This window comes from Drosophila takahashii, chromosome 3L (assembly GCF_030179915.1).
Source record: "Drosophila takahashii strain IR98-3 E-12201 chromosome 3L, DtakHiC1v2, whole genome shotgun sequence".
NCBI classification, from domain to species: Eukaryota; Metazoa; Arthropoda; class Insecta; order Diptera; family Drosophilidae; genus Drosophila; species Drosophila takahashii.
Window position 1 is genome coordinate 20459176 of NC_091680.1, and position 15802 is coordinate 20474977.

The 15802-nt window shown below is 41.9% G+C and overlaps 1 protein-coding gene across 2 annotated transcripts; it reads left to right on the forward strand.

The window, feature by feature from the left end:
• The first annotated feature begins 2065 nt into the window (after positions 1 to 2065).
• caup (caupolican) lies at positions 2066 to 14892 on the forward strand. Of its 2 annotated transcripts, none has more exons than XM_044393842.2 (5): positions 2066 to 3368; positions 9432 to 9914; positions 10158 to 10276; positions 11234 to 11526; positions 12682 to 14892. In XM_044393842.2, the coding sequence occupies exons 1-5, from the start codon at positions 3318 to 3320 to the stop codon at positions 13707 to 13709; spliced, it is 1974 nt and encodes a 657-aa protein (XP_044249777.2). In that variant the 5' UTR covers positions 2066 to 3317; the 3' UTR covers positions 13710 to 14892. The 2 variants fall into 2 exon arrangements, with proteins under 2 accessions (XP_044249777.2, XP_044249776.2); XM_044393841.2 differs by having other exon boundaries at positions 11204 to 11526; positions 12682 to 14891.
• The last annotated feature ends 910 nt before the right edge of the window (positions 14893 to 15802 follow it).

A 15802-nucleotide genomic window follows, 5' to 3' on the forward strand; every position in this document is an offset into this window, starting at 1 on the left:
TTTAAACTCGAGAGTAAATTCTTTGTTTTAAAACGCGTTTCTTTCATGTGAATCCTTTCAAATCTGGTGGGTACTCCCCGGTCGCATGAAGTGGGTGTAGAATTTCCTGGCGCCGACGAGAGCGTCCAGCAATTGAGTTTAGAATAACCGTAACGATCAGGAGTTGAGCAGGCTGGCACTTTTCCCAAAAATACTTGATGCGTTTTCCTATGCAAATGACACACTGGCGCACACATTTACATACGGGTACGAGTAGATTTGTAAGTACTGAAAAAAGGGACACATGTGCGCCTCTTTTGACTTTGAGATGCGTTCGCATTTATAATAAATGGCAGCGCGTTAACACCCCAAAAACATCAAAATACTCATTTTACAGAAATTCCCCAAAAATGTGCCCCTCTCCGGCTGCTCCGCTTACCATTAATTAGAACGTACTCGACTTGAGGACTCTGGAGTGGACCCGGCCACGCCCTCACCCTCGGATAGAATGGAATCGGATTGTTTGTTTGTTTTTTCCCCATTTCGGTTTCTTGTTACGATTAGCTAGTGCCAATTAGCTATGATTTTCCGTGAAGGGCCTCGAGACATTTTAAAATTTAGAATTTAAGAAGGCCAACCAATTCGGATGTTTATTTGCCTAAAAAATATATGATTTATAGAAATATTTCAAAGCATGTTGCACAAATACCTGAAGTTATTTATAGCAAGCTAATATTATACCTTTTTATTAGTCCTAAAAGCTGTTTTTAAAATATTTAATATAAACATTGAAGATACGCAACTAAATTACATATTTTTTAATCTCACGTTTCGTTTAATAAATTTTTTTTGTTCTTTAATTGTTGTCTTCTTTTTATCATTTATAAACAAAATGTTTAGTTTTATTTCTCACGTTTAGCATGGATATATTTTTTATTTTAATAATATTATTAAGTGTGTTTAAGATTTATTTTTTAATCGAATACAAAAAATATATAATTTATAGAAATATTCCAAAGCACTATTTACAAAAATCATACAGGTATTTAAAGGTAACGAACATTATACGGATTTATTTTATTAGTCTTAAAAACCGTTTTGTAAATATTTTATAAATATTGAAGATGCGGAACTAACTAAACCATTTTTTTTAATCTCACGTTTATTTTAATCTTTTTTTTTAATTTCATTAATTGTTGTCTTCTTATTAAAATTTTTAGTCAAAATGTTTATTTTATTTCTCATGTTTATTAGGAATTTATTATTTTAATGATATGTTTATGTGTATTGAAGATTTATATTTAGTCGAATCAATAATGGAATAATGTTTTCGACATTTAAATATTGAAACCGTTGTGTTTTTTAGTTTTTAATTTTCTTTATAAATCTATAAATACATAAACCTTAGTCAGATTTTTTAGATTGTTCCTTTAAGGCTATAATTGGCAATCCTAAAATAAAAGAACACAAACTGATTTGCACATTAGATATTTTTGTACAAGGTGGTTTATTATTTAAATACTCTATTATTATTGTGTGTGATAAGTGGCCCAAAATATTTTTGCTCTCTTTTTCCTCCAGCTCTATTACCCCATTTAACAAGTTCTGATGATACCAAATCTTTAGTACCTCCGTAGTTGTTTTCCCAATTATTTTTATATTGTATATTTTATCAAAATCCGAAAATTCCTAGCCAACTTTGGCTGCATTATCCAATTGGGAAGCCTTTCGATCGTGGTCCGCCATGAAATCGCTTCCAGCGGCGACAGAGAGGGGAAAGCAGAAAGAGAGCGCCGATTCACTTTCCAGTGCTTGGAGGTGGGCGTTCTCTAAAAAAAGCAACAACAACCCCAGAGAGTTTTCCCATCTCACTCGCAGTCAGACCACTCGGCACAGGAGCAAGCAAGGCAGCTGCTGTTCGGTGCTCCCTGTCTGATTGGAACGCTGGCCAATCAGAGAGCTCCTAACTGGCTGGCTCTCTCTCGGCCGGCAGCCGTCCCGCTCGCACAGCTGCTGCCGTCTCTGTCACACACCACCGCGCTGCTCGCTGAACGGACGGAAAACAGTTCACGACAAAACAGTTTGGACCGCGAATAGGTGCGCATCTTCGCATCTTGGCAACTCCGTCGCGTCGCCCAAAAACCAAAAAACTCGAAAAAAGGCCGAAACGAAAAGACCGAAAACGAGTTACAGTCACTGGCTAAGTCGCAGTCGCAGTCACTGCCGTCACCGTTGAGATCCCGCTGACAGGTTGCGGAACCCGTTTTTACTGGAGCGTCGCCAGCGGATCGGATCGGCAGATGCAACCGCCGTAAATAATAAAGTGCGTGCAATAACTAAAAAATAAATACAAAAAGAAATCATAGTCCCAATTCTTATTGGGTCGAAAAAGTATAAAACCAAACTCAACTGTTTAAAAAAAATTCTAAAAATAACTACAAAAATTAATATGATGAACCTTAAAAACAAACTGTCTATAAATATCAACAAACTCTCGCGTTAATTTAAGTGCTGACCTTAAAAATGGACCCTATAGCCAAAAAATCCAAACATTTCAAAAGCTAACTTTTAATAAAAATTTAAACAAGTGTTTTTTATAAAAAAAATAAAGTAATATCCCCAAAAAACTTAAATTTCTCAAAAATATTAACCATAGACCCACAACCATAAAAGAAATAAATCCCAAATCAGTTAGCAAACATTTAAGACCCGCTGACATTCTTTGACTAAAGACTGAAGAGCCGCGTACATTATTTGTAAATCTGTTTGCGGCAAACACTTGAAGCCAATTTGGTTTGCTGGCTGTGTGTTTTTTCACATTTCGAAACCGGCCGCCAAAGAGTCAAGCAGAGTCAATAAAAATGAAGTAAAAACGGATGAAAAAAGAGCAAAGTCACACAAAACAAACAAAACATTTTCCGGCTCCGGCGACATTAACAGAACTGCTCGACATCGACAATTTGTTTTATCAATTTTCAACAAGGCCAGCAGCAACAACAATAGCGCAACACCCGACAAGCCAGCAAACAACAAAAGCGCCCAGAGTGCTTAGCCGTTGAGCACGCACGCCAAAGCCACCCAACGCCCAGCCACCCATCGCCCAACCACCCACGCGAACCTCCCTTAACCACCCAACACCCCCACATCCTTGGGCACCGGCACCCAACCCCTTTTCGAGGGCTCCGCCAGCATCCGCAAACGTACTCGCATCCACATCCGCATCCTCGATAGCCAAAAAAGGAGGAAAATAATAAACAACGACGGACGCCCCACAGTGAAGCCAGGCACAGTGAAACCGCTTGTCGCCGCTTTTTTAAGCCAATTCAGCCAGCGAGACAATGGCTGCATATGCGCAGTTTGGATACGCTGGCTACCCGACGGCAAATCAGGTGGGTTATATACCTTCTTATAATCTCAGCTGTTTTTTAAAGGGAAATAAAGGGATACAAAAATTATTATTATTAAGAACAGAAAGTGGAGAACCATTCTTAACTTTAACCTAATTCTAATTTACCTTTAGTTACGAGTATCTTTCTTTATGAGTATATTAAATATTTTCTTTGTTTTTATTAATATTATTCTAAACAAAAAATGTATATATTTAAAACGCTTAAGGTTACTTCCCCCTGTTAAATTTACATTTAGTTCAAAGTAACCTTCTAAAAGTAGCTGTTGGGAACATTGAACCGCTTTCGATATCGTAAATTCTTATTAAATTACAAATTATAAATATCTGAAGGCGAAAATGTCAGCCAGTCATAATATAAAGTGTAGGACCAGAAAATTAAAAGCGTTTGCTTTAATTTAGTGCAAACAATCCAGTTAAATCAATTCGAATTCTAATTAAAGCTAATTTTAAAAAGTTTATAAATATTGCTACTGCCAGGCGTTAAATTTAAATACGCTTTTGGTTGGCATGCCCAAAATATTTATTATATTTTGATTTACAGCTCTGTCATTTCCATATGCAACCATAACTTAATCATTCGAATATACACTTGAGAATACAATTTATTGAATTAGTATCAGTCGTTTAAAATAATACTTGGCACACCCAGAGACGCAGGAAAGACAATTTTCATAAAACCAGAAATTTAGTGAGTCAGTCGAGAAATTCGGCCACAGATTTTGGCATGTGCGAGGGAAATCTTTAATAATGGACGGTGAAAATAAACTTTAAATTTACATTTTAAGCCGGGCCAAGCGGGTTGGCGCGGGCTGGGGCGACACATGAATATTCAAGCACTTTGGCACCGGTTGGGGCTCCTGGATCCATGCATATCCATAATGGCCGCCCCGCCGCCAAGAAATGTTTCACAATTTAGGACAGCCGTCACCGCCATCGCCATCGCCTTGGATGCAATCGGTGGCATCGGGGACTTTCGGGGGGCATCGTCCGAGGTCTGGTCATAATTACCCGGTATTCCGAGCTCAGTAATTCAAATTAGTTGGCTGACGGGGGGTAGAGAGAAGAGGGCCGAAACACTTGCAACTACAAAGCCCTTTCAATGGCTGTGTAATGCCTTGTTCAACGACTACTATGTGGTCTAATGCGTCAATGCTAGACTTATGCGTTTATCCGGGGCCTGTGTCCTGCTGCCAATATATGTAGTTGCATATTCGCATATATATAGCCATGTCTGCTGGCATAAATTTATGCTAATGAAGCCGCCCGAGTGGTGGACCATTTATTATAATATGCAAACTTGGTAAATTACAATAATTAAAATAATGAACGCTCAGATTATCGACTATAATTATGGCTACCGGCCTGCAGATGTGCAAAGCCTTCCTGCCGATCGATTAAAAGCCGCCAGGATTTTGTCATCGTTTTACCTCATTTGCATTTGGTTTTTGCCCCCGAAAGAGCCGAGAGCCATTTAGTCGGCCACTAAGCCCAATTAAAGACTGGTCAAAAGATACTATCGACTGGGTGCCAAATTTATAAACCCTACAATTTATGCAGTGCACACACAGCCTCGCCGGCGAATTCATTAATTTAATTTTAATTTCAACGCCAAGACGGCATTCCAAAAATGAGGCAAAAACGGCGACGCATGCAATATATGAATTTAATCAACGGCTGACAGTTGGCAGTAGCAACCGACGAGCGATGAGCGGCACATCGCACATCGAATTCTTAACTTCCCATGCGAGCTGTTCACGCATTTCATGGCAAAATAACTAAAATTCTAAGGCCGCAAAAAGCGGCGCGACGATGTCGAGTCCTGGACCTATAAGCTATATGCTATATGCTATAAAGGTCCCATACCCATCCCCATCCACATCTCCATCCCCATCCACTCCTTCGGGACGCAAAAGGACAGGACAGGACAGGGCCGTAAATGATGCGAGAAAAAACTAATATTTCGCAGTGTGCATTCCATAATTGATTTATGAATTTTTAATGCAAACATTGAGACCGCAGTTGGGAAAGAGTTGTTCCACTGCGACTACTGCGCCCGAACTTAATTCAATAAGCGAGGAGCGATGCGCAGCACAAAAAACCAAGCAACTTATTCGCATTAGCAAAAACGCACTTCGGAGCTGTCCTTTTGGCATTCGAATGCACTCAAAAAAAAAGTGATCATTTTAAAAATAATTTAAAAGTGATTTATTTTTACTTGGCTTTAAATAAAGTGAATAACTTGGTTTAATTTTATACGAATTACTATAACAATATAATTTGTAGCTAAAACTCTTCCAGAAAATAGCTATCTCGGGGTGCTATTATTATGTTTTATTCTTTAAACGATCTGAAAATATTTCCTTATATTTTCTACTGCTCAATTAATTTTTAATGGTAAATTACAGCATGACCTATTGTCTTTAAATTCACATTATTAAAAGCCCAATTTCAATACCAGCCCTATTTTTACAAAATGGATCTTAGTTTTACTTTCTTTATTGGGAACATTTAAAAAATGTAGAACAAATTTCAAGAAAATTACCATTTTAAACCCGTTAAGTTGCAGCATTTTTAAGGCAATTAAAATGTAGGATTCTTTTTTTTTCTGTGTGCCTCCAAGAGTGGGTATCTGTATGAATATGGCGTACTCGTTTGGCAGCGCAATCCTGCGGATGAATGTGAGAATATGCCAAATCCAAGAGGCAGTAGTCGCCGGAGAAGTTGACTGCGATTGCGAATGCGAATGCGAACATGTGTTTGTTTGTAGGGACTCGTTCGACTGGCAGCTTCCTTGCTGCCTGGGATCCTCATATTTTCGCTTATTGTTCGGGGCTGGCGTCAAGGCCCCCCAACCAACAGAAAACCAACAAAAACCCCTTCCAATAGCTTTTGTTTCGCAGTCGTTGTTAGGAGTGCAAAAACAAAATCCATAAACGCATCCCCAGCGGTAGCAGCAACAACGGCGAAACGGCAGCGGCACCCAATAACCACAACAATGCCGATCTCCTTTGTCTTTGTACTATCCTATACAGTATACTATACCATACCTATACCGTATTCCGTATACCGTTCTATATGGGAGCTCGTCGCACTCGTGCGTTCGTGAAATGAGCATGGGCATTTGGTAGGCGGACTCGTGAGCTTTAACATAAATCATAAAATTAATAACCGTAAAGTGACGGCACCAGTTCTCCCAACATCTTGGCCCCAATGGGTGCGGGTGGCCATCTGTATCCGTATCTGTAAATATATATCGGCATCTGCATCTGCATCTGGATGTGGATGTGGATATGGCCAAGGGGATATGGGATATGGGCACTTCAAAGGCAGAGATAGAGATTTACACGATGTCCATGCCGGTTCAACCGAATTACGGCCGATGAATATTCGCCTGCTTTTTTCCTTGCTTAGGCCTTTTGTTTTGCTTTTCGGCTCGTTGAGACTTTCGCTTGTCCAGCTGTTTTGCAGACTTCATGTTTGCTTTGCGGTTAAAGATGCAAGGTTGAATTGCCACTTTGAACTTTGGTCATGGCGCATAAAAATCGGGCTCGTATTCCTCTCGTGTGAGTTGCCTGCCCTTCGGATAGTTTTATACTTGCAATTAGAGAGAAACATTTTCAGGCCTCAATGCTTTTGTTGCATGTGGATGGGAATTTGTTGTACCTCCCCGACACTGCTGTGAAAAAGTAATTTAATTCCATTGCAAAATAGGAAAGGTCTAAGGTTACAACAGCTGTATAAGTTTATTTATTGATTTATTTTCTTTCTTTATCTATTTTTATTCGAACCTATTAAAAAAGTGTTATCAGCCTGTAAATCATTTATAACCTTAAATGCAATTATCAAATCCAAAAATCGTTTATTTTCACATAAACATTTTCTAAAATATGATAGATTCATTTTTTTTAACCATTAGAAATTTGAAAAGCATATTATCCATTACTTTTTTTTTATTAGTTAAGAGTAACAATAAATTTCAAATTATTCTAATATTTTCAAAAATAATCAACAGTGAAATTGTTTAACCCTCATAATCTTTTTAATCGAAAAATTATTCTTTAAGCCCCTATAAGTTCTCCTTCAAAGAATCCAAATAATTGAGATAGAAAGAAGATAGTCACAAGTGTGAATTTAAAATATTCTCTGTGACGACTCCGGGAAATATTCTTTATTAAACTTGCCGCAATTTGACACCGACAGCAAAAAGTCATAAAAAAGAGCGCACAACTTTAAGACGGCATTTAGGAGCTGCCGACAAGTTTCAGAGTTTCCGCAGAATAGAAACCCAAGCCCCGAGCCCAAAGTTGGTCCTCCAGAGTGTGGCTTATCCTATCTGCAGTCACCTTGCGATAAACCCAGCGACTGGGCGCTCTTCGCTGCACTTCCTGCGATTTTTCAGCAGAGTGGGTGAGTGGGAACCATTAAAAATAAACTGACTTGCGTGCCGATAATAAGCACTGTTCCGAACTGGGACTCGGACTCGCCACTCGGACCAGTCAGTCCACTAAAGTCCAGGTCCCCGGTCCGCTGTCGTCGTCGCCGATATGTGTTTTTTATGGGCGGCCACAAAAACTGAAATTGATGTTCGAATCGCATAAAGAACAAAAATAAAGAATAATAAGAAATGAGCGCGCCCAGCGTTTTGTACATTAGCGGAGACAGTCGTCTCCTTGGACGATCCACACTCGCCCTGGCTCCTTTCATTCATTCGGAATTCATTAGATTTCATTCATGAAACACCTTCATTATGCAATAATTTCCCGGTGCTTTTTGGCGTCGGCGCGAAATTGCCCCTCGATTAGATAGCCGGCAGGAGGTGTTGGCGAATCAGCTCGTTTAGCCTTGAATTACCATTATTATTTAAATCATATGGGGAGGATTGTGAGGTAGCCGCGATAGGCGGAGAAATGGCAGTGGAAATGAAATGGAGACGGAAAACGGTAGCTAATCGAATATGAGAAGGAGATTGTTATTACGACCGGTGTCACAAGATGTAAGCCCGATTTTGAGGCGCGTGAAGTGCGACTTGACAGCCAGTCATCATATAGGGCGACCTTCTACTTACACTGTTTTTTGGGATTTGGGTTTTTCGGGCTCCGTTCGAGCCGAATCAAGGGGTTTCTAACCGACGGCTCAGATGTCTCCGATTCGCTGCGGTTATCGCTCCAGAGGATATGGGATATAGACGCGCGGAGTGAGGAGCCTACCTGCGTCCCTCATCATTTGATTGCCCTTTTGGCCGGGCCGTGCCCATTCTCGGTCGATCGATCGGTCCACTGATACTCCCATCCCATCCCCATCCCATCTCGAACCGAGAAGAGAACCCTCTTCAAAGATCGGTGCCCGATGTGCGATGTGCAGGCCGCTCGGCTTCGGACGAAGCGGTATCTGAAATCTGACTGTGATAAATTGAAAATTAATGAAGTGAAAATAGATGGAACGGATCGCAAAATGCGCCAGGCCAATAAAATATTTTGACATTTGGAGTTATCATCTTAATCTGCTTTGTTGATTTCGACCCGGTCGGCAGGGACATGCCTTTGCGCTTACCTCTCCTTTAGGTCCTCTCCTGGTTGCTCTCCTCTTTGCTCGTTCGTGTCCTGCCAACTTCACCTGTTCGTGCACTGCAAGAAACGGGGGCTAAATAAAATAGGTAGAAATAGGTAGAAATGATGAAAATAAATAAATATTAATAGTTTATTTTTTTTAATTTCAAAATGGTGGCGTTTTTTGTAAATCATTTTAAAACTAAAAAAAAAGTTTTTTAAATCCTTAGTAAAACAACATTTTTTTGCACCCAAAACTTTTGTTAATTTTCTATATTCTAATTCCTTATTAAATATTTTGAGATGTGTATACTTGGTTAGTCTTAAATAGGTTTTTTTTCAAATATAGTTTAATAAGATATGATTATTTTCTATTTTTAAATTCCAACTTATTTCGCTCAGTGTGCGATTCCCTCACCGCAGACATTTTTGGGTTCGGGGTATTTTTTTCGGCATTGCTAAAATGTGCTCTTTTTTCCCGTTTGGCATCTTTGCAGCTGACTACCGCCAATACCGACAGTCAGAGCGGCCATGGCGGAGGCTCGCCGCTGTCCGGCACGAATGAGGCTTCCCTCAGTCCCTCGGGCGGTTCAACGGCCACCGGGCTGACCGCCGGTCCTCTGAGTCCAGGTGCAGTTTCCCAGTCGTCGCACCATGCGGGCCACAAGGGCCTCTCCACGTCGCCGGCGGAAGATGCGGTGGGTGGGGCCGATCTACCGGGAGGCCTTTCATCCGCCGCCCAGGATCTGCCCGCCCGCGGATCCTGCTGCGAGAACGGGCGACCCATCATCACGGATCCCGTGTCCGGCCAAACCGTGTGCTCCTGCCAGTACGATCCCGCCCGGCTGGCCATCGGTGGCTACTCCCGCATGGCGCTGCCCTCCGCCGGCGTGGGCGTCTACGGCGGACCGTATCCCTCCAACGAGCAGAACCCCTACCCGAGCATCGGAGTGGACAACTCGGCCTTCTACGCACCTCTGGTAAGGATCGGGGCAGACTAATTGGCTTTGTGCAGTCGGCGGAAGTCCGCGCAAATGCGAGGCGACAGGCCGGGCAGATATCGCCATGTTGGCCGTCAGCTCGTTAGGCCCGGTAACTTGTAACTGCCGCGATTACCTGACTACCTGGGGGCTGACAAATTCGCAGGCTTACAAGGGGCTCACTGCTCACGCCGCCTGTCCAAGGAAGTTGACTAATCGCCAGTTTTCGTTACCCAATTGCAGAGCAATCCCTATGGCATCAAGGACACCAGTCCCAGCACCGAGATGAGCGCCTGGACATCGGCGAGTCTGCAGTCCACCACCGGCTACTATTCCTACGACCCCACGCTGGCGGCCTACGGGTGAGCATTTCAAAATGAAGACGTTTGGCTTAGAGGTAGATTATAAGGAGCAGGGGAAATACGGTGGAGCTCCTATGGTTGTAGATTTATTGAGAGGATTTTTATTTGAATTTAAACTACCGCCATTAATTCAAAAGATATATTTAAACTAACTAATGTTTCATCTGACTTTTTATAGTTGTAGATTTATTGCGTGGATTTTTATTTCAATTAAAACTAGCAATTTTGATTCAATGGAAAAATATATTTAAAATTACTAATGTTTCATCGGACTTTTTAACTTTTATGGGTTCACTTACACAGAAGTTAGCACCTAATCAAAATAACAAAATGAATTAGAAGAATTTTGTACAAATTAATCTTTAACTCTTGGTAATAAATTTAAATTTAGATAATGATTAAATGCCGTTTTATAAAATAACATTATTCTACTCTTTGAAAAAACTAGTTTAAAATGTAATTAGACAGACGTTTGTGGTTTCTTAAGTTCAAGAAGTTCCACTGTACAAATACACAAATGGGAATCTTAAGTGGGCTTAAAATGTTGCCATGGGACAAAAACTTTCTCGTCGTGTCGTCTGCCGGGTTTCTTTTTATTTATCGCTTAAAAGGGTATGTCTGGCTTAGAGTTTGAGCCCTTGAGGCGCGGTTCTGGCTGAAATGGAATACTATTCAGCCATTTGCTGTTGACCTAGACGAGAGGAAGTTGCAAATGCATGCCGGTTGGGTGGGCGATTCTTATCAGCCCCCAATAGCTGATTATTGTCTTTAAGGTGTGTGTGGTGTGTGTGCTTTATTTATCTAAAAGCTGATAGCAGGCCGGAAAGGGAAAAATCAGAAATCAGTGTTGCCCTAAGCAAACTCATTAGCGGCCATGATAGCACAATGGGCTTTATTGATTCGGGGTATTTGATTTTGAACCTGCAGATACGGTCCTAACTATGATCTCGCCGCCAGACGGAAGAACGCCACCCGCGAATCGACGGCCACGCTGAAGGCTTGGCTGAGTGAGCACAAGAAGAACCCGTATCCCACTAAGGGGGAGAAGATCATGCTGGCCATCATCACCAAGATGACGCTCACCCAGGTGTCCACCTGGTTTGCCAACGCCCGGCGAAGGCTGAAAAAGGAGAACAAGATGACCTGGGAGCCCAAGAATAAGACCGAGGACGATGACGATGGCATGATGTCGGACGATGAGAAGGAAAAGGAGTCCGGCGATGGTGGAAAACTCTCCACCGAAGCTTTTGGTGAGTCCACAAGTTTATGCCCCATCCCTGACCTCAATTAGTAGAGCTCGGGGATCTCGCTTTGTAATTTCTTGAGCCCCGGAATATTGTTTTCCAAACGCCTTGCCCCATTGATTACTACGCCTTTTTGGCTGGCTGACCCGCCTCTTCGGCAGATTTGTGGCACTGGGCTTTTAAGTACAATTTATGTGGCGAGGCGAATGTTATGCAACATTCGTCTGCCCGCCGTCCAAAGTCCGTCGTCCGTTTATTTGTCTGACTGCTTAGGCGACATCCTCCCCGGAAGTTGACAGCACATTGTTGGCAAAGTGGCCTTGCGCCCGCACTCCGATCACAAGTGTACTGGTAGAAATTTAGGCAAATAGTTAACATAAATATAAGGTATTGAAATATTCAATTCTTCACATATCATGACCAATATATGATGTGATTTTTAAAAGTGGGTTTAAAATAAATCCACTGTTAAATTAAAAAAAAAATTGTTTTTAAATTTGTTAAATTTTTTTAAATGTATATAAATTTAAGTTGCAACTTGCCAGAAAAAGATAAATTTATTTGACGTTTAAAGAACAAACTGTTAATATAAAAACAATTTTTTTATTAGTTTTCAATGATTTTAATAACATTTTGTAGGTCTCGAAAAATATTAAAAAATATTGTAAGAACAAAAATGTTTATAATTAAATAAACTGTTTTTTGAAATTAGCAAGAATAAATTAAAATTACAATAGGACGATAATATTTAAGAATATTTAATAGAGTTGGCCATATGCCATTAGCTTCACTATTCCATTTTCTCCGTGCATTCCGACTCCAAAGTGGCCTTGTTCGAGTTGGCGACACATAGAAATGGTGCAGTGGGGAGGGAACTTGGGCGGTGGTCGGCGGAAACTCGAGTATTTTGCTGCTGAAAGCTTTCTCCGCTGGCTGCGAGGGTTGCACGCATCAACGCCCACCAACAATCTCAAGGGTTTTTGCCACTGCCAGCTGCCAGCTGCCTTTTGCCTTCTGCCAAGAGTTCCACCTCCTGCAAGTGCCAAGTTTTGCAGTCCTCTAAGAACTTGTCTGCTTCCTGCCTGCGACTTGAAATTAATTAAATTTATTTTGTGTCTCCACATGGTCTCTCTTCCTCTCCCTCTGCCATCTAATCTCCAGATCCCGGCAATCAACTTATCAAATCCGAGCTGGGCAAGGCGGAAAAGGAGGTGGACCAGAGTGACCAGAAGCTGGATCTCGTTGACCGGGAGCCGCACAATCTGGTGGCCATGCGGGGACTGGCGCCCTATGCCACGCCCCCCGGCGCCCATCCCATGCACGCGGCCTACAGCTCGTATGCGCAATCCCACAACACGCATACGCACCCGCATCCCCAGCAACTGCACCACCAGCAGCAGCAGCAGCAGCAAAGTCAGCAGCAACAGCTGCAGCAGCACCAGCAGATGGAGCAGCCCTACTACCATCCGGGTGGCGGCTATGGAGGTCAGGAGGAATCAGGAGGCGACTTTGCGGCCCAAAAAAACCCGCTGAGCAGAGACTGTGGCATCCCAGTTCCGGCGAGCAAGCCCAAGATCTGGAGCGTGGCCGACACAGCCGCCTGCAAGACACCACCGCCCACCGCGGCGTACCTCGGCCAGAACTTCTACCCGCCGTCCTCGGCGGCGGAGCAGCAGTACCACCAATCGCAGCAGCATCAGCATCACCCACATCCTCATCCGCATCCGCACCACTCGATGGAGCTCGGTTCGCCGCTGAGTATGATGAGCAGCTACGCCGGCGGATCGCCATATTCGCGGATACCTACGGCGTACACCGAGGCCATGGGCATGCATCTGCCCAGCAGCAGCAGCAGAAGTTCCTCCTCCGGCAAGGTGCCGCCGCCCAGCACCACCACCCATACGCATCCCATCAATCATCATCCGCCGCAGCGGGTGGGGTTTCCCGAGATCCAGCCCGATACGCCGCCCCAAACGCCGCCCACTATGAAGCTCAACAGCAGCGGCAGCAGCAGCAGCAGCGGGAGCAGCAGCCACAGTTCCTCGATGCATTCCGGTGCTCCGGTGACGGTGGCTTCCATGGTCAACATTTTGTACAGTAACGAGGCTGGCGGTGGGGGATATGGTCACGGGTCCGCCTGCCACATGGGTGGCTCCTACCACCTCACGGAGGGCCGTTCCGGGTCGTAATTCGACCTTGAACCAGTTACCAGTAAGCAGTTACCAGTACCAGTTACCGTTACCAGATACCAAATAGCCAAGCAGCAAGCGAAACTACTTACACATTTCGACGGCGGGGACAAGTGCAAGTTGGCGGGGCAGCCCGCGATTAAGATTAGGATTACGAGTACGAGTACGATTACCAGATAGCGATAACTACACTAATTATTTTGCAATAAATGTAGCCTAAGTACGGCAATAAAACTTTATTTCCTACCATATCATAAATTATTTCGCTTTATAACTTTAATTAGCATATTTACACTCGACCGCTGAAAATTTGCGAGACGCACACGTCTCGGTGGGGCGGTGGTTAGGGAGTTCAGTGGTTCGGTGGTTCGGTAGTTCGTCGGTTCGGTGGTGGGGTGTCTCTACGCCCACTTTTTGGGTGCTTCGGAGACGGAGGGCCGTGTGTTTGTCATGTTTTTAGCCCGGGGTTGAGTCACTCGGCTCCGGGTTTAATGACTCGAAATAAACGCACACCACACGAACTCATTCATCTTTCGAGCTGGCTGAGCTGAGTCGAGTCGAGTCGTCCCAGTGGCATACCAATAATAATGCCAGCCCGTACTACTCCACCGGGCTATAAATCAAGCGAACTTTTTGTCTTAGCTCGTACACAACACTAACATTTCCTACCTTAAGTGCTTAATCCACACTCAACTTGATAATTTTAAATAGCTACCGCATTAGACCTTAAGAGAACTTCACGTTGTATTAGTGCTAATATCATAAATTGGAGAAACGGAACATTAGTTTCCCCAAATCCAAATCCTATCCATAAGAAATAGTTAAGATTTTGCCTAACCCTTCGACTTTATGCATTAGACATGTACTCGGCCAAATAATTAATCCGTGCAAACATAAATAGTTACTTAAACGTAATCGTGTAATTAGTTACCTTATTCGTTTGATAAATTTGTAGAGAAATTTAAGTATCTGTGATATATGCATATAAACACATACATACAATACATACGTACTATACGAGTAATTAGCTGCGGTAATTTAGTTAATTCACACATACTTCTTCGTACACAAATGCACTTACGTTCAGACGTTCGACAACTGGTTCAAGACATTTTTAATGGCATACATTTTGTAATTGTAAATAGTATTTATGTAAATTTGCAAATTTAATGATAAATAAAGTTGAATAAAATCACTTATTTTTCTCCAACTTATTTGAATAAACGCCGGAAGAAATTAAGTTTGGAATTTATTGGAGTTTTATATTCGCATGTTCGTTCGCATGTTAAATTTAACGTTGGCTTTAAACTCTGAACTCCAAAATATTTTCAACGACACTACTTTAAATTTGCGTTACTTAGGGCCGTTTTCTCGTCCGCATTTTAAAGTTAAAGTATGCTTTATACTCTGAAATCCCATTTCAAGCTTTGACTAATAATGAATAACGTTTATATATCATTTAAAGAAATGTTAAAAAATGTATTTATTGATTTTTATAAAAGCAATACACTTTTTAAGAACACTAGTCGACTCAGTATAAAAGAAATATGAAACAGCAAGGCTTTAAAAGATATTTTGTTAGCTTTAAACTTTGTAGCTGGTGTTTTCCTAGACTTTTCCTTTACTTTAAATGTTTCAATAAATTGCACACGTTATTCAAAAACACGTAAAATAAAATACGTAAAAATGATGTTGAATACTGGAGCCTAACACTTTTTTTATATTCTCGGGATGAACGCTTTTTGGTTTATTGCTCTCGTTATTTAAGATAAAGTACTACAATCCCTTTAAAATTATAAATTTTCCTAAAAATGCTCACATATTAATAAAATCGTGCGCACCGACCCAATGAACTTAATTAATCGCAGCGAACAGGGGAGCGGTCGCATTTTTCGAAGAAATATGTAGATATAGATATACATTCAATCACGGCCCTCATGTGTGTGTCGTGTGTCACATCTATAAATGAAAATAATAAATCGTCGGTGTCGCATTATAATTATCGACCTACCCATAACAGCTCAGCAATGGAATTCCACGGATTCGGACAATACCAAACACTGTAATTCAGATTGACAGTTGATCGCCTTATA